Genomic DNA, 19,849 nt, shown 5'->3' with positions numbered 1-19,849 from the left:
TTGTGGGTCCAGACGATGAGGATGTAAGTAAGGCTGAGAACTAGAGCTGAGCCTAGCAAGCAGAAGCAGCTATCTATATACCTGGACATCAGAAGTGCCAGCAAAGGCCTTGTACCTCAGAATCTATCGCCAGCCTTTAAAAAATGTTTATCTCTCATCTCAATACTCGACAGTAGTTCTCATAATAAATATTATTGTTGATCGCATGTAAGGTGATTTTCAGATGCTAAGAACTTCACATATTCAATCCTCAAGACAACCAGAGTAAGAATTATTTTCATTCCCGCTTGACAAGGCTCAGAGAGAGATGCCCAGGGCCACACACTTGCTGTCCAAATTAGCCTCAGCACCTAATTTGCTTTTTTATCATTATTCAAGGGAGAGACTACCCCCTCCCCTACCACCCCAGCCTTGGGTTCTGTTTCCCACTGACATGCATGGGGAGGACAGTCAAAAGTGTTGCCTCCTGACTCCACTGTGACTTAATCAGCTGGGACACACTAGGACACAGACATTATGATTGTTAATAGGTTGGCTTTTGTACTAGGAAATTGATGGGCCATTGAAGACTCAAATTCAGGGACCTCTGGCTATGCTTCCTTAGGATTTTCTATTCAGGGACCCTAAAACAGTTTTAAAAGATTGTTAATCCTTGTTGTCATTCAAGATGCTTATTAAAATTAAAATTCCAGAGCTGGAGGGGTGTCTGGTGGCTCAGTCAGTTAAGCATCTGATTCTTGATTTCTGCTTAGGTCATGATCTCACAGTTCATGAGTCCAAGCCCTGTGATGGACTGCACTGTCAGTGCAGAGCCTGCTTGGGATTCTCTCTCCCCCTCTCTCTCTGCTCCTCCCCTGTTCTCTCTCTCTCTCTCTCTCTCTCTCTCTCTCTCTCTCTCTCAAAGATAAATTAATTAAAATTTTTTTCAGAGCTGGAAGTACCCTTAAAAATCCTCCCTTTTATTTAACAAATGAGGAACTGAGCCCCAAACCACTCACTGGGAGTATTAGGGACTATGCTTCTAATGTATGACACCCTCATAAAGATGAGAGTCAGAGAAACAATCTACATTGTACCAGGTCAACAGACTTTCGTCATCTATCATTGGGAGAATGGATACTGTATCTGGCAAAATGCCCTCTGATTTTCTGTCTTCACAAAACAGCACAAAACACTAATTAATCCCATGCTTGCTCTTTTCTGGAAGGAGAAACAAAAGCTCTGACAACAGTAAGAGGGAGGGCACTGTATTCAGTAACCGGGAGGGACCCAGAAGTAGACAGGATGGACAATGACTTATATCACCAGACTTCAGAGACACAGGGGAGACCCTTCCTACCCCTTTGGAGAATCAGAAGTGCTTTAACCCCCAGAGATGAGTGAATTTAAGAGACTTCAGTGAGATCATCTCTGAACCAGATGTTGGTGTCCTCACAATGGTCACCACCAGTGCAGGCAGCTATGAGCCACCTTTAGGTGGCTGTGAAGGCAGTGCACAAAGGATGGAAGAAAAAAACTTGGCAAATGTCACTGGAGTTGTTGCTGAGAAAAATCCACATGAATTGATCACTGGTTGACAAACTTTGGAAGAGGGGATGAGGAACAGAACTATTTCGATTCAGGCTTAAGTGCATAGTGGGACTCTATTTTAATCCCTCCATTAGTGAAGATAACATGTCATGTATGCAGCTATACTGTGGCTACACATAGGAGCAGTAACACATCTATTTTTTCTAAATGACATGAGACAAGTTCCTCAGCTTAAAGTGAGGCTCTTTGGGAGATTTCTGGAGATAAGAGAAGGTATGAATTTGAAATTTGTGGTCACTAATTTAAAGAGAGTCTAATCAACATAGTTATGATGGGGTTTTCCCCGCATCATAGATGCTCAGGCATGAGGTCAGTGGAAACAAATAACTGGGTTTCACCAGATTGAGCCTATGATATGGAGGAACAGAAGTAAGAATTTTGCAAGGGAGTGGATATGTGCTGGTCAAGGAACCATAGCTTGGCCAGGAAGGGCCATGAGGAAAGTGAGATCAGAGAGAACACATCAGAGTCAATGGACTGGGCATCTCAGTGAGGCCACAGAGTTGCTGAAGTCAGTAGAGTGTAGAATAAATTAAGTGGAAGCCTGACCATTGAGTCCCTTATTTGGAGCCAGACCTAAGAGCAAGTAGTGTGGAACATCAAGCCTCAGAATGATAGAAGGCAGAGATCTCACAAGGCATTTACAGGTGGAAGTGAAGCACTGAAAGAAAAATCCATGAGGACGAAACCTTTTTAGTGGACATAATGTACTGTGCCCCCTGGAGTCTGCCTTATAGTGTGTCAGACCAGGCTGCAGCTCAAGTTACTTTCCCCTCCCCATGTGCTGAGCTGCAGGACCAAAGGCAAGATGTCCATACAATTTCTCAGTGCCCTTTAGTCATAATTGGTGGGACTAAGCCAGTGAAATGGACAAGGGCTCATTTTCCATGATAAACTCTAGGTTCTTCAGTTTCTTCATGATAAACTCTAGAAGATTCTTCAGTTTCTTCATAGCCCAATGAAAAAGTAGAATTCTACAGGGCAGAAATCAAAGGACGCCTCTTCCTTAACTTCCATATTCCAGCAGCTATACTACAGGCTTCCTCAATGGAAACCATCACCACTGCTTACAATGACTTTGAAAGGTGGGAATAATTTGCCTTATTTTATAAATAAGGAAACTGAGACTTGGAAAGCAAGAAACTTATCCAGGATCTCACAGTTAGCAAGCGAAGGAGCCCAGATTTGAACCCCAGACACTGATCCTCCCAAACCCAAACTCCCATCATCGTAGCATGTGGTAAAATGGGGGTGGAGGGGAGAGAAGAGAAACTGTGGTTTCTTTGAACACAGAACACATAATTTGGGGATGTTCTCCAGTATGCTCTGCCTGAATCCACATCAAGCAGCTCTGAATGCCTGCAGTTTATGGATTATTCTTGGGCCCTTTCTGATTTGTCCTGCCACAGCGGAGGCAGAGCAGCAGCAATATTTGGTTTAAATGAATGCCAGACCAGGCTGGAGCTCAAAGAAATGCATAAAGAATATCAGTTTCACTTCCTTTCTTATGTTTAAAACAAGGCTTTTCCCCAACAAATATTTGCTGCGAAGACATCCTTCATCAAGGCCCCAATCGTGATTTTGCAACTCAAGAAAACATGGGGTCCGATGAGTTTTAACCTTCACAAACCTACAAACTGCAGAGCACTGTGGCCTAAATCGTGTGAAAATTAAATACTGAGTTTGAAATCTGCCAACTATCTTTGTGGGTCCTCCTCCCTGGTTTTCAACTATCTTCAAAAAGAAGACCGGGGCGCCTGGGTGGCTCAGTCGGTTAAGTGTCCGACTTCAGCTCAGGTCACGATCTCGCGGTCCGTGAGTTCGAGCCCTGTGTCGGGCTCTGGGCTGATGGCTCGGAGCCTGGAGCCTACTTCCGATTCTGTGTCTCCCTCTCTCTCTGCCCCTCCCCCGTTCATGCTCTGTCTCTCTCTGTCTCAAAAATAAATAAACCTTAAAAAAAAATTTAAAAAAAGAAGAAACGTGATTTCAGAAGATTAATAACCATTACCTGAAGTATTTCTATGTAGAGTTTTAAGCACTAGGCTTAAATTACTTCAAGAACATTGTCTTCCTCAAAAACCATTTTGTGATTAAGGTTAAATTATTTATCAATTCTCATGCAATGCATTCGGGGATCATCTATGTCAAAGGTTTCCCCTTCCCAGCTAGGAAGACTTGCCTAGGTGGGAAAGCAGGTCAGAGAAGCATGGAGCTGGGCAGTCAGGGCAGTCAGACATGGGATGGAGCCTGCCGGAACCCAAGCCCTGAAGGATTTCTATTTTGTGGCAATGGTAGTTATTTGGAGGCTGGGTGACTTTTTGGTTTCAGATTTTTCTCGTCCTTTTTTTTTGCTCTCACTGCTTGCAGAGGGGATCTGCTCTTGGGAGGAGGGTCTTCAAATGGAGGACAGATGGTGTCCATCTTATATACTGATGCTCAGGCCTGGATCATGGATTCAGGTGTGAGCCCTAGGAAGAGAGGGGCCACTGGCTGAAACCAAGCTTGAGCTCTGGGAAGTGGGGGCTCCAAAGGGGCAATGCGAGGGGGAGGTTATGTGCTGGGAGGGCAATTCTGTGCCCTCTGCACAAGACTGTGGTAGAGCCAGGGACAGCACCCCTGTTGGCCTCGCTGTCCACGATCACTTGGGAACTGCAGGTGTAGCCCCACCCCTGCCAACTCCATCCTCATTCTCTCTCCCTCCCTCTGCAGCCCTGGGTAAATACAGGTTTCAAGAGAGGTAGATCTGGGACTGGAAACCAAATCCTCCTACTGTCCTAAATTTTAAACATGAAAATCCCAACCTGAAAGTTCCTGTATTTCAAACTTTGCTGTGCAGTCAATCTCTCTCCCTCTTATCTTCTTTCATGACCATATAGCATCTGGTGAGGCAGTGAGGATAGCAGTGGCATATAATATGCAACCTAAGAATGGGGCTGAGGTTGGTTGAGCATTTGCACAATCCTTCTGACACTGAAGACCAGAAATGAAGTGTGGGCAACTGCCCAGAAGCCTTACCATTAGCCCAGGTGCTGAGCCTCTTCCCAGAATCCCATGCCACATGTGCCTTCCTTTGAGTCTGTATATCTACCCTGATTCCCACCTTGAGTTCCAGCCTGGCTTTGGAGACACAGAGGGGACAAGTGAGCTGGGTTATAAAGAGAGGGCACAATTTGAGTGTGCAGAGGTGGAGGTGTGGGAATTCTGAGGAACAAGGGCAGAAGAAGGGGAATCCCTGAAGTGTTAACACCTGCACCTTGAAATGAAGCTAAACCTCAATCTATGCCATGTGTTAGTACAAAACCTCTCCCAGGTTCCCACAAATTGGGGCAGTGGGTGGAGTAAGGGAGGTCCTATCCTCATCAAATATGATGGAGACTCAGGCAAGCAAAATGCCTTCTCACTTCCAAATTCTAATTTCCCTCTAAAGCCCAACTCAGTTCTCACCCTTTGGTTGCCTCAGACTGTAAGTCCATATTGGGGGTGTGGGGGAGGGGGCAAGTGATATTCAAAGAGAGGAAAAGAACATGAAGAGAAGTGAAAGACAGCAAAAACATAGAGATTTCTCATTAAAGTGTAGCCTGGGCACTTCACTTCTGGGGTGTTTTCTGCCAAAACCCAGAATCCCAATCTATTGTGGGGAAAATATCAGGCTAACCTACAGTGAGGAACAGTCTACAAAGTGCTCAATCAGTACTCCTCAAAACTGCCAAGGTCACAGAAAACAAAGGAAGACTGAGAAATTGTCCCAGATGGGATGAGACTAAAGGCACAGGGAAACTGTGTACAGTGTGGGACCCTGAAGAGAAAACGGACATCAGTGGAAAAACTGGTGGCATACAAAAAAAGCCTGAAGTTTAGTCAACAATAATGTGTAACATTAATTTCTTAGTTTTGACAAATGCCCCATGGTTACATAAGATGTTCATATCAGGGGAGACTCAGTGAAGGGTATACAAGAATGTTCTACTCTATCTTGGCAACATGCCTGTAAATCTAAAATTATTCCAAAATAAAAAGTTTATTATAAAAAAGAAGAATGTAACTTTAAAAACAAGAATGAGCCCTAAAGTTTATCTCTTGATTCCTTACGTAAGAAAGAGAGCTGTAGCCAAAGTATAGAAAGAGCCCACATCAACCGATGAGTGGTAAACACACACACGCACACACACACACACACACACACACACACACACACACACACACACAATGTAATACTACTCGGAGAAGAAAAGTAATGAAATCTTGCCATTTGCAACAACATGGATGGAACTAGAGCATATTATGCTAAGCAAAATAAGTTTCATTCATATGTGGAATTTGAGAAACAAAACATATGAACATAGGAGAAGGAAAAATAAGATAAAAAATAAAGAGAGAGGCAAACCATAAGAGACTCTTAAATACAGAGACAAATTGAGGGTTGCTGAAGGAGTGTTGTGGGGGGATGAGCTAGATGGGTGATGGGCATTGAGGAGGGCACTTGTTGGGATGAGCACCGGGTATTCTATGTAAGAGATGAATCACTGGGTTCTACTCCTGAAACCACGACTACATTGTATGTTAACTAACTTGAATTTACCCAAAAAAAAAAAAAAAAAAAAAGACTTCTGTAGGAAGGACCAGCACCATACGTTTTGGAGTTCATTGACAAAGTCACATAAGCCCATGTACTGGCAAAGATATCTAAGTAGCTTAAATAAAAATTATCAAAGTATCTTACACATGAAAATTATTCGACATCTATGAGTAAACGGTGGCCTCTAGGAGGTGGCATCACAGTAGCTCATGTTGATTAAAGGTTATATGCTTCAGGAACTGCCCCAAGAGCTTCAAAGGCATGACTACTTTCAAATTTCATAATCATCCTGAGGTTGAGGTTATTAGTGTCCTCAGAAAAGGTGACTGGGTCACAGACAGTTTAAGTGACTTATTCAAGGTCTACACAGGTAGGAAGAGATGGAGCTGGGATTTGAATGAGATCAGTTGGTGCTGGAGTCATACACATTATCATGCTCTTCTGCCTCTCAAAGGGCCATCAACTTCTCCAAGGATCTGAGCCACTTCCACTTCCCAGGCTCTCAGAAAGGCCCTAGGGATACAAAAAAAAAAAAAAAAAAGCTAAGCAGACTGGTATTTTAGGTATTATAAGTATTCTGGAAGAGAATTAGAAATGCAACTTTGACTCACATGTTGCAAAAAGAAGAGTGAGGCTCAGAGAGGTTAAGTAATTTGCCTGAGGCCCATAATGGGGCTAGTGATGGGGAACTGAGTGGGGCCAGGACCACCACTGAATTCCCTTAGCTCCCAGCTCTCTGCACTTACCATGCTTCCAGTCTGGTTGATTACTAACATGGTCCACTCAGGTCTACCAAGCACAAGTCTGCTCTATCGTTAAGCCTCATGAAGGGAGTTCCAAGCAGGACTTGGACCTGGAGAAGAAGACACCCATGAATGAGTGGAAGTCTGACTTGCCTCTGGAGACTGAGCTATCGTGAGCTGGGATATGAATCTCCCCAGAGACTGAAGTCCTGATGCAGTGAAATCTGTTCCTGGTGGGACCCTTGTACCCCTTAGTCTACACAGATGGCTGGCCATAAGACTGCTTCCTGAATCATGGTCATTGAAAGCCTTCCCCACCCAAACAAATGAGACACTATACCCCCAATGCTGAGGGTGCCTTGCCTCAGCATTTTTAGTCTTGTTCCACAAAAAGTCAGTACTGATTTCCAGAGATAAATGAGCTGAAGGTCATGAAACAATCATTCCACCATCTGATTAACATCCACGGTCAATGTCAGAAAGTCAAGGTAAGTGTGGAATGTGGGTCGGAGAGTTCTAGTATAAGGGGAGTCTGCATTATTCCACTCGGCTATTAACCACATAGCTGTAAGCTCTCCCTTTCATTCTTAGAATGCAAAAACTAAGTATAATATGAAAAAAAAAATAATGTTTATTTGAGAGAGAGATTGAGAGAGAGAGTGGAGGAGGGGCAGAGAGAGAGGGAGAGAAAGAATCCCAAGCAGGCTCCAAACTGTCAGCACAGAGCCCGACCAGGGGGGGCTCGATCCCACGAATTATGAGATCATCACCTGAGCCGAAATCAAGAGTCAGACGCCTAACTGACTGAGCCACCCAGGCGCCAGAAACAAAATTTTTACAGTACTTCTGTTTTAATTACATTTGCTTATTTGCAAATGAAGTACATTTTGTATTCATCCTTGCAACCAATAAGGGCCTAGATGAATGAATGTCATTCATTCAATCATCCATTCAAAAACATTTATTTAAGCACCTGTTAAAATGCAATCGATAATGAAATGTAGGGAAAGTCAGGGTAATTAAGGCAGTTTCTGCCCTCAAGTTTACATGTAGAAGAGCTCCCAGACAAGCAGAAAAAAGAGTGCGATACAGAAAAATGAGGGCAATAATTGTTGTGTGCCCACCAGGTACAGGGGGCCTTGAAAGAGAAAAGAAACAGCTTGGCTTTGGGAGATCAGGTAGGATTTCATAGAGAATAAGACACTTGTGTCTATTTTGAAACAAGAGTGAGTTTTTTGAATGGACTAAGGGAGAAAGGGCCAATGTAACGTTGTCATTGAGGATATAAAGTAGCAAGTACTACAGAAATACAAGAGCAAGCTGTGGAAAAACATGTGCTCACTAACCACCAGTTCATGGACAGCAGAAACTTGGAGTATACAGCTATGTGCACCGAACAAAGACCCAAGTCCCAGAGAGGACAATCAGGGCAAATACAACGTAGGAGGCAGAGAATGACATTGCATATTTCTGGAAACATTGGTCTTGGCTGATGGAGCACACACTGAACTTTCTATAATGTGCCGATGCAAAGTCTGGACTATGACCCAGTTCATTGGGCAAGGGACCAGGCCACTGGGGCCCTTGTCCTCTTACCCCTGGAAGACACTGAGCCTCTCATCTGCCCTTCCCCTTTTCCTTTGACACTCTTCTCACCTTCCTTTTGTTACATTTTATTTATTTATTTATTTATTTATTTATTTATTTATTTATTTATTTATTTTGAACAATAAACACCTTCATTACGTGACCAAAGATAGAAGGGAGGAAGCTTTATTTGCCTTTCTGGGCTTTGATTTTCCTAAGATGGGGCTCGAGCTCCTTGCCTTCTAGCACACAGCCATCTGCTGGGCCACACTGGCCTGGTCTTGAAGCCATGCGTGCAAGGAACTCGCCCTGCTGGAACGGCTCCTCCAGAAGACTGCTGATTTTGGCATTCTTTTTCCTTTCATCATATTTCTCCTGAATTTTCTTTGAATGTTTTTTGTTTAAAATCCCTTCCTCCTCGGGAACCAGCTTGGTCCCCTTCTTGTGGCCCAGGAGCAGTGCACAGGGGGACCCGTCCCACTGTGGGTACCAGGTGCTGTCAGTGAACACGATCCAGTTCTCCACCAGGGGCTTGGTGTGGACCAGTCGGTTGTTGGATGCATTGTGGACGACTTCAGCAATCCTTGTTTTGTGCATACAACACTTGGAGCCCCAGGAAAAGTTCCCCAGGTCCAGCCTCAAGGCACAGTACTTACTGCCTCTGGGAACTTGAACTGCGTGTATGAGGTGGGGGCCAATCTTAGTGTTGGCAATGGGGCGTCCCAGCTCGTGCTTCCTGTGGTACAGCTTTCTCCTGCCCCCGGTCTTGGAACTCCTGTGCCAGTTGTCCCAAGAGATGCCCATCGCTTCAACCCTGGCTACAAAACACCCTTTCATCACATTTTAATATCTTACTCTCCTCAAGTGATTTTTTTTTTCTTCTAATAATTTTTCCTCAGGAGAGAACACAAAGCATTCATCTCTTCACTGGCTTCTCTCTGTCAGCCTAAAGTTCCTGAGACCAAAATTTGTATGATGCTTCTGCCTCCCCACCAAGGGCACCCTCCTTGTGCAGACAAAGGGGAGGCCAGAAGTCCATCTACTCTTAGCCCTGTAACCAGCGCCCCATCTTAGGCAGCACTGGAAAATCCAGATCCCCTATTCTCCTCCGATATTGAAAACCGGAGTCATTGAATAAGCAATCCTCTATTAGAGAAGAAAAAATTACATTCCTAGTGGCAGTCAGCAGGAGGCAGGGGCTCTTCCAGCTTAATGACTTGCAAATCAAAAGCATGAAAACCAGAGTGCACCTTTTGAACCTCTTTCCCATTCAGCCTCGATGTCCTCATAATTTTCTCCCATAGCGTTCCTGTTATTTTTGCTACCAGAGCAATAACCTTCCTTGTGCATTTTTAAAATGTGGGAGGAGGAGCTGTCCAGTGATCTCAAAGCATATGTTTTTGATTCTCATAAGATTATGGATACCAAAGGAATAAAAATGGAAATCACTACTGCCAAGATATGAAAGAAAGTTTGCATAGTAAAATAATTTAAACCTAACATTTGGACCCAATAAGGCAAATGGAACGTTTTTTCCATATTTTTGGAAAATGTGCATTTTCTTCACATTAAGTGGTACCAATAAAAAATAATGATTCTCACTCAGTTTATTTCTATAAATTAGATTGGCTTATAGTTTTCCAGGACATGGTTTTGTATCAAGCTATATGGCAAACACCTGGGCATAAAATCCGCTCCACTGTTTGTTTCCATGTGGGAGAAACAGGTCGCCATGCCTCTCTTCTAAATCTAGAGCAAAGGTCAGCTCAAGCCAGTTAGTATATTTAGTCCTCTCTAGCTGCCGAGAATGTGTTACATCAACAACTTGTGGAGGTCCACGAGCAAAGCCAGGAAGTTCCTCCCAGAGACGCAGGGCGACCATTTCCCGGTTAGAAACCGGGGGATTCTGCAATACATGCTGGTAAGCACGTTTGACTCATCCTGGAGTCAGATAAAGAAACAGAGAAGACCGAATAAACAAGAAAGGATTCAAAAACACTCCCAGGTGGAATCCACGCAGGACCACCCTAATCTAGGGGAAGTCTATCGAATGAGAGTATAGCCATGTAAATGCTAAAGAAATGGGAGGGGGGATGCGCCTAGTGGTGGGGGGGGGGAGGCTCCGTCGGTTAAGTGTCTGACTCTTGATTTAGGCTCAGGTCATGATCTCACAGTTCATGAGTTCAAGCCCCATGTTAGGTTCTGTGCTGACAGTGAGGAGCCTGCTTGGGATCCTTTGTCTCCCTCTCTCTCTGCCCCTCCCCTGCTCTCTCTCTCTGTGTCTCTCTTTCTCAAAAAATAAACTGAAAAAAGATTTTTTTTAATGCTAAAGAAATGGTGGGTGGATGGGGGGGATGAGGAGATGGGGAAAGGAGACAGAAGAAGGAGAGGGGAGAGAAGAGATGGCAGAGAGGGAAGAGATTAAAGTAGATGTTCGATCTCGAGCTCATGTTGTCTAAAAACAAGAGTGTTAACACAGAAGATCTTCCTGCAGTGGCAAGGCTGTGAGAGACCTGAACTCGGGCTGAAATGGTGGGTTGAGCACTGAGTCAGGACCAGCAGTGAGGCTTCGGAGCCCACGAGGCTTCAAGCCCTGCGGCTCCTGGATGCAATCTACAGCCGCTGAGAACCCCCTTTTCTCGCGATCGCATGTGACAAATTCCTTTCTTCCCCATCTCTCAGGCCTGTTGGAAAGCTCAAAGAGAGATGAATGCGAATGAACTGTGATCACTGTAAAATATTCCACACATGGAGTGTATACGGTGGAAAGAGTGGAAGGTGGTGAATTATTTATTATTCTCTGGCTCGAGTGTCAGCTGTTTGTAAGCCTTCATGTCCCCCAGCAGCTGAGGCACCATCCACTGAGATTTAAATAAAATTGCCTTGAATCCCTGGCCCACAAACGGTAGGAAACCAAGCATCCTTTCCAACATCCCAGAGGATTCTTAGGGGGGCAATTGTGTCCTCGTTCCCTCCTCACTCCAATCTCCCACTCTTGCTGGGTTTTCAATCCCTTCAGTTTTTATCTCCTGCAGGTGTTGGGCTGTTTTTGTTCATCAGTGGGGCCAGCCTAAGTTCCAGCATTTCCCCCACAGCACTATGGACACTGGACTGGGCAGACAGAGATGTTCATGAGGATCTAGAGATACAAGGTAGTGTTGTATGTACTATATACAACACAGAGAACAACCTAAAACTCAATGCCAGGGATTCCTTTGTTAACTGTCCCTGGCTCCTCTGGACACTGGAGACACCTCGCTGGCCACCTGTGCACACAGAGCCCCAGCCCACTGCCACCCAGGTGATTTCTCTTTCCCTCTCTCATCTCTCTCATCAGGCTACCAGCCCCCCAGTTCTGTCCACTCTTCTACCTGTCCCTCTCATCTGGGTCTAGTGCAGGAGAATCGACTCAGGCTACACAGTAGAATCTCCTGGGGACGGGGGGGGGGGCGGTGTTTAAAAATAGTGATGCCCAGACTCTACCCCAGGCCATTATGTCAGAGGCTCTGGAGCTGGGGCAGAAGCACACACACTTTTCCAAAGCTCCTAATGTGCAAGCACAGTTGAAAACCACCTCCAGTCTAATGCATGTCCTAGGGCGAGCTCACCTTTTGTACTCAAAAAAGCCATCAAGGTATTTCGCCAAACAAAAGACAATTCTCTCCCTGAGAGAATTACTGCCAAGTTTTTAACTGGACATTATTTTTTACCTGCCACAAATATTATCTTTAGAAATTTGCCAACAATCCACACTTCATTATCCAGGAGTCAGGATCTTCCCCCAACATGAACATTTCTGGACGAGTCCCTGGTTCTCCTCATCCTGGCTCATTTTCCCAGGTCACAAAACAGCAGAGAAGAAACCAAGGAATCCATACAAAGAGGAACCTGGTTTCATTGCTGAGAGACTTTATGGCAGATGGCAATTTAAAACTAAAATGGAAAGCTGACGGTATTTTGGAATCATGTGTACAGAAACATTCTCAACCTTTGTGAGAAAAGGGAAAAAAAAAAAAAAAGGCGGCCCCATGGCAGTGTTTTGCTTTAAAAGCAAACACAAAAGATTTTTGTTTTCTGAATATTTCAGAAAACTTAGATTCTACAGAATAGTGCCATATATATCCTACCCTTCAGGTCTCCTAACAACCACGTAAAGAAGGGAAACAGAGCAGAAATTATTCATTTTTTTAGCAGAATGAATTTATACTCAGAGTCACACTGCTAGGACATGGGAAAGCTGTTGCTTACAATGTAGCCCTTATCTGAGTCTGTTCTGGCACCTGTAACAAAGTACCATAAACTGGATGGGGTGTACACAGAAATTTATTCCTCACACCTCTGGAGGCTGCAAGTCCGAGATCAGAATGCCAGCATAGTTGAGTTCTGAGGACAGTCTCCTCCAGGTTGTAGACGGCCACCTTCTCATAGCTCCATAGCTCATATGGGGCAAAGGGTTCCAACATAAGAATTTGGGGGGACGGGCCACATTCAGTCCATACCAAGCCTCTTACTCCAATTTAGACACCCTTTCTACCTCATCGTCCTTTTTGTCACCTTGCTACCAGTGAATCTCTCTCTATGCCTGGAGTGTGCATGCAGGTGCACACACACACACACACACACACACACACACACACACACCTGCCATCACAGGCTGGGAGGCCACATTCCATGTATGCATGCCTCCTGAACAAGGGTTGATCAATGAAGAACATCAAATGCCCAGGAACATCTATGACTTCTGTTTGTAAGATGGGAGACAAGAAAGCATGTGTGGCACCTGTGACCCCCTAACAGAGCCCTTTCCTTCCCATTTCCCCTTCCGTGCCTTGCTGTGCCCTCATGCATTCCCCTTTGAGACACTGCGTATCTTCTCTCAGGAGAGGAGCTGAGGTCAGGCCCTACCTCTGTCTGAACAAGTCTGTGTCACCTGTCCCTGAGGGGAAGCATTTTAGACTCTGTCTTTGTTGGGGTAAAGAATGGTAATTCATAACCTTCTAGGAGTAGGCCTCACACAGAGCTCCAGGGATGTTTGTTAACTGACTGATTCTGGAAGGGCTCAGTGGAGGTCTGGCTCATCTCCTGGCCTTCAGACAGGCAGGATCTGTGAGGAGGCAGACAGCAGATGGGAGAGACTGTGGGATGGCAAGTCTTGCTGGGGTGGCCACCGCCCCCACCTGTGCACAAATCAGTCCCTGTGTCCTTCTGTAGGGTGTCCCAAGACTTGTCCAGGAGCAGAGATATCCCACTCCCCATGGATAAGGGAAACTGAGTCCCACTCCTTTTATTTTTTTTAATGTTTATTTATTTTTGAGAGACAGAGCATGACCAGGGGAAGGGGGGGGGGGGTTGGGGAGAGGGAGACAGAATCCCAAGAGGGATCCACTGTCAGCACCCATGTGGGGCTCAAACCCACAAACCTGTGAGGCCATGACCTGAACGAAGTCAGATGCTCAACCAACTGAGCCGCTCAGGTGCCCCCCCACCATCCCTGCTCCTTTTAAGTAGAGCTGCCTCCATGAAGCTAAGTGTTCTTGGGGCTGCTGAGCCAAAGAGGGGACACTGAGGTATCAGTCTCCTATCCAATTCCTGTGGAATGTTTGTGATTTTGAATAATTTCTACAAGGCCCTTCAGCTCCAGGCACTGCAGACAACCCTGGGTGAGAAAGAAGAGGACAATGAGATGCCCTAAAAATGCCTCTAAAAACCCGTTGCTTGACAGGACCTATATCACCACCTATTGCTGGGAACATAGTAAAATCCCCCCACCTCCGCCCTCCCATCCTCCCCCTTGTGCTCTCTGAGACGCAGGCTTGGGGACTAAACACATATGGGTCTAGTTGGTCGATCTGTTGTCCTCCAAGGTTGTAAATTCAGACGGTCACAAATCAGCTTCAGGGAAACTTCAGCCCCAGACACGCACGCGCTCACATTCGGGTCCAGGCGTCCAGGCTGAAATATGGCCGCATGTGTTCCCTTCCGCATCGCGGGCCTGCCGGAGATGCCACCCTGTCAGACATGGTTTATGGAGCGGCCAGGAGGCCAGAACACAGTGGCCAGCTACCACCCCAGCCAAGGCGCCCCGAGGCTTTGATCTCCTGCTGCAAGCCCCCGGCATCAGGAGGCTTGGCCAGTCATTCATGCACAGGCCTGAAATGTAACTCTCCAAAGTCCCCGGGGGGCTCTGGGTTTCTCCTGCACCCCGCCATGGCATTGTTAGTGCAGATGTTCTTCTTCCCCTAGTAACTCTTTGTGACATCCCATTGTCACCAGCTACACACAGAGCATCCCTGGTCCTTTTCCTTTCCTGGTGCTGACAGCTGACACACAGCCCACTCACATTTTGCATGAAAATGCTCCTTCTTCGAGGCCCTTCTCCAAGAATCTGAGCTTGAATGCAGGCAGGACATTAACTCAGAGCAAGTTTCAAACACTGGGTTTTCTGAGTCCTAGGAAGTAGCCTGGCCTAGTCAACCGGGAACAAATTTACACCTGTCTCCAAAGTTTGTGCTATCATAATGCTTTCCTGATCCAAGGTTAAGTCCAAAGGCGAGACTCACTTGGGAAAAGCACCCAGCATGAGCCTGGAGCTCTCCCACTGCCCCAGCAAGGCTCTGCAACCTCCAGCGTGCGGGGAATTCACGGCAAAGACTTAAAAGAAACCGACTGATGGCTGGGTCCCCTTCCCAGGTGCGGATGCTTAATTAGTCAGAGGCACAGAGATTTTCAGAGCTTTTCAAGGTGCTTCTCCATGTACGGCTGAGGCTGAGAACAACTGAATGGAGAGAGTATCACGTATCCCCAGTTTCTCTTTGAGGCATTCCCCTGGCTGGGTGAAGAGAGTTTGGGAGGCACCCCAGCACTCTAATTACCATTCCATCACCCCCTCTTTCATTCCCTGCCATTTACTGGGCACTCACATTGTGGGAGGCACTTTGTGTTAGCCCTAGTCTAACTTCTCCAGAGAAGCAGAGCCAACAGGATGTGACATATATACAAGTATACATATATATATAAAGAGATTTATTAGCAAGAATTGAGTCACATGATTACAGAGACTGAGGCATCCCAGGATCTGCCTGACGTCAGCAGGCTGGAGACCCAGGAGAGCTGCTGGCATTAAGTTCCAGTCTGAGTCCCAAGTCCAAAGGTAGGAGAAGACTAATGTCCCAGCCTAGAGACAGGCAGAGAGAGCAAATTCTCTCTTCTGAGACTTTTGTTCCATTCAGGCCTCCAAGGGATTAGATGAATCCCTCCCACATTCGAGAGAACAATAGGCTTCGGTCCATCTACAAATTCAAATGTTCATCTCATCTAAAAACACCCTCATGGACTCACTCAGAATAATGTTTAATCAAATATCTGAGCAGCTCGTGACTTTGTCAAGTTGACCTATGAAAGTAACTGCCACACACCGTTCTAAGCACCACAGGGAATATTAAAAAGATGTGGATTCTTGACCTCAAGGAGCTTCCAGTCTCGTGACAATGAAAGATATGCATAGAGAGCTAGTCTCCATGGCGTAGGGCAACCATTCAGAGAGGACAGCGGGAGCTCAGAGGAGAAACATCTGACTTGAGATGGTCACCAAAGTTCCTTCTGGAGAAACTGGCATTGATCCGGGCCGGGAGGCTGTTACGGGTTGAATTGCGTCTTCCAAAAGATATGTTTAAGTTATAACTCCCAGGAATATGACCAGAATGTGATCTTATTTGGAAATAGGGCAGATGCAGATGGAACTAGCTAAGATGGGGTCATGCCAAAGTAGAGTGAGCTCTTAATCTGATATGACTGGTGTCCTTATAAGAAGAGGAGAGAGACACAGAGAGATGCCTTCACCAGAAGCGAGGCGAGAGGCATGGAACATTTTCTCCCTCTGAGCCCTCAGAGGAATCACCCCTGCTGACACCCTGATGTCAGATTTCTGGCTTCCAGAACTGTGGGAGAATAAATTTCTGTTGTTTTGAGCCACCCGGTCTGTGGTACTGTGTGATGGCAGCCCTAGCAAACCAAGAGGCTGGGACAAGCAGGGTGGGGAGGGAAGCCCAGGAGAAGCAGAGGAGGGAATGAATAATGCGTGTGAAGGACAAGGAACAACCCAATGCAGTTAGAACAACGAATTTTGGAAAAGTAAAAAATGACAGACAACACGCATCGGAGCTTCCCCTTACCACGTCATTTCCCCAGCAATCCCACAGCACTGCCCTGTCTTGAGGGAAACTTCTCAGCCCTCCACCCATGCAGTGTGAATGGGCTCTACCTTCCTCTTACCTGCTCCCCTCCCTGGGCACAGTGATTGTGAGGGTGGGCATGTGACCCAGACATCCTTCTTGGACACAGTAATTGGTCCATGGATGGGCACGGAGCCAAGGCAAGCCAATTAGAGACTTTCCCTGGGACTTTTTATTTTTATTATTATTGAAACTTGTAGAAAAGAGCCCTTTTCTCTTTGCTTACAGACCTGTGAAACATGAGCCTGAAGCTGCCCTCAGCCATGTCCCTGTAATGTAAATAAATAAAGAGATAAAATGATCCTTAGATCACTCATGCCCCTTGGTTCCAGACACTAAGGTTTTTGGAGCTGCATCTGAATTTTTACTCCTTTCCAAGTCTTCCATCAGTTCTGTGAACTACCCCAATAATCTTGCCCTTACATATAAAAACAAAAATAACTTTGTTTTTAATCTAACTCAAATGGATTTCTGCCACTCGCTACCGAAGGAGCCCCAACTAGTACATAATGGGAGAACACATATTGCCCACATCCTAAAGAGCTTTGATGCCAGGCTGCAGGGTGTATTTTTAACCCCATTAGCTAGAGATTATTAACTGGAGTCTATAGAATCTGGCTTCAAGGTGCCCTATGAAACTCCAGAAAATATGTGCAAAATGCACACGACATATACCCGTCCAGGAAAAGGCAGCATAGATGCCGTCACATTCTTAGCAGAGCAGTCCTTGACCTCCCCCCGCAAAAAGATTAAGAACCCCCGAGATGAGCAATGAGGAGCCATTACAAACATAAGAATCACAGAACTTATTATCCTCCACAATTATTAAGCAGCCTCAGATACCCAGTCATTTATTCGACAAACACACTGTCAATCCAGGGTCAAGAGCTGTTGGGGATGTGAAGATACATCTGACATAATTTATTTCCCAAGGACTTTAGTCACCTTGGGGTGGTGATGAGTATATACACAATTTCAATAGAAGGTGAGAGAGGGTACATAATGTAATGGCAATTCAGAGGCCAGGGCCTAGAACATTTTCCACAGGCCTGAATGAACAAATAGAGTCATGGATGGATCCATTCCACACAAATGGACCATACATAAAGTCAGTGCCTCTGAATCTCAAGGTCTTCCCGTTTTAAACGGATATAAGTTTCCTGCCAGACCACCTTACAGGATGTCGTGCAGTTCTAACAAGAGAGAAAATATGTTAACTTGCTTGGAGCCTGGAGACCCCTGCACAAGACATACAATACCTTCTTAGGAGAAGCCTGCCTCTGGACCTAGCTGATGCTACTCAGTCTGTGGCCCTGGGACTATGCTGACAAGCAGCACTGGCATTTCCTGGGCACTTACTAGAAATGCAGATTTTAGGGGCGCCTGGGTGGCGCAGTTGGTTAAGCGTCCGACTTCAGCCAGGTCACAATCTCGCGGTCCGGGAGTTCGAGCCCCACGTCAGGCTCTGGGCTGATGGCTCAGAGCCTGGAGCCTGTTTCCGATTCTGTGTCTCCCTCTCTCTCTGCCCCTCCCCCGTTCATGCTCTGTCTCTCTCTGTCCCAAAAATAAATAAAAAAACGTTGAAAAAAAAAAAAAGAAATGCAGATTTTACTCCAGACTTTCTGAATCTGAATCTGCAACATACCCCCAGGGTTCTGTATGCAAATTAGAGACACCCTTACACAGGTAGTCCTTAGCATAGTGTAAATATGGTCTGACAGAGAAGAAAACCCCACCTAGAAGAGACAGAGGCAGGGACCACAGTTGCCCAGGTGGGCTGTGGGCTTGCTGCCACCCAGGTCAGGCTGGGTCTCCTTGGACAGGGGCCGTGTATGGGGTCATTAGATGCTTGGAGCACAGGCGCAGTGACCCACAGTGTGTGAGCCAACCCCAGAACTGGCCTTTGGTCCTGCTAGATGGTGCTCCTGCATCCCGGACATATGGTCTCCTTGAACGGTCAGAGTGACACCAGCATACTTCGCATACATCGGCACACTCAGAGGGGATTAGCAAACATCTGCAGAGCACAGCCTGCGGTATTCTGCTAGTTTGTGCAACAAAGGAGCGCGAGAAGACGCTTGCAGTGCCTGAGCATAAGCCCAACACAGTGCCAGTGGGGCAGGGGGCTTCCCAGCCATCAGCAGCCCCCTTGCTAGGCTCCAAATGACCACAGCAGGCAGACAGCAGAGCTGAGATGCTAGGGCATCCAGAACTCGGGGTCTAGGGAACAGTAACAGCAATTAGACCAAAAGGATTCCCCCGGTTCAGTTAGTCTTAGAAATGTCACATTAAACAAAGTTGAATTTGTTCTTTCACAGGAGCCCCTTCAACCCACAGTGAGTGCTGTGAATCTTTGAGAGGAACAGACAGTAGGCTTTATTTCCCAAGCACGAATCACAGAACACTTCCCATCTGTGTAAGGAGGCCAGGGCTGCCATAACCAAATACCACAGGCTGGGTGACTTAAAACACAGCAATCTATTTCTCACAGTTTTGGAGCCTGGGAAGTCTAAGATCAAGGTGCCAGCTGATAGGCTTTTCTGGTGAGGCCTCTCCTCCTGGCTTGCAGACTGCTGCTTCACATGGCAGGAAGAAAGAGAGGAAGCAAATGCTCTGGTATCCCTTCTCATAAGCATACAAATCCTATCAGGAGACCCTCATGACCTCATCAAACCCTAATTACCTCCCAAAGGACACCCCCCCACACACACAAATACCATCATATTGGAGGTTAGAGCTTCAATACATGAATGGAGTGGGGGTGGACAGTCCATTCAGTTCATAGCACCATTCTACCATAGGTAGGAAGTCTTCAGAGCAGACTCCAAAATACCAGCCAAGAGGGAGATGACAGAGTTCCCTCTGGCGAATGAAGATAGTCCAGGAATGTCTGCAGCAGGAGTTCTAAGGGTTTTCTTGTTCAGGGCAATCAGGCAACCAAAGCATGCAGGTGTTTGCATCAAACATGCCAAATGTGCCAAGAAATCCACTGTAATAATAACCACCACTGTTTCTGAGTACCCAGTAGGAGCTAGAGGCACATCGTGAGCTAGGCTTTATATACATCGTCTCATTTAATGCTCTAAACTCCTACTTAAGGAAGTTACTAGTCTCATCCCTAT

General features: G+C 46.0%; 1 protein-coding gene across 3 annotated transcripts in view; it reads right to left on the bottom strand.

The window, feature by feature from the left end:
- Window positions 1-2,303: 2,303 nt before the first annotated feature.
- The window catches only part of LOC128311304 (40S ribosomal protein S8-like), a 192,085-nt gene continuing 174,539 nt past the window's right edge, over window positions 2,304-19,849 (bottom strand). The window contains exons 3-4 of one of the 3 annotated variants that reach the window (XR_008289663.1): window positions 6,913-7,019; window positions 2,304-6,679 (exon numbers count right to left, since the gene is read on the bottom strand). Coding sequence is in view for 1 of the 3 variants with exons in the window: in XM_053201205.1 (XP_053057180.1) it covers window positions 8,683-9,333 (651 nt within the window). In the remaining 2 variants the exon portion in view is untranslated. Of the gene's footprint in view, window positions 6,680-6,912; window positions 18,322-19,849 lie in introns of those variants that run through there. The other 2 variants (XM_053201205.1, XR_008289664.1) reach the window with 2 other exon arrangements.

Source organism: Acinonyx jubatus, chromosome A3 (genome assembly GCF_027475565.1).
Source record: "Acinonyx jubatus isolate Ajub_Pintada_27869175 chromosome A3, VMU_Ajub_asm_v1.0, whole genome shotgun sequence".
Classification (NCBI taxonomy): Eukaryota; Metazoa; Chordata; class Mammalia; order Carnivora; family Felidae; genus Acinonyx; species Acinonyx jubatus.
Note: the sequence above shows the minus strand (reverse complement) of the source record. Positions and strands in the feature narration are given on the sequence as shown.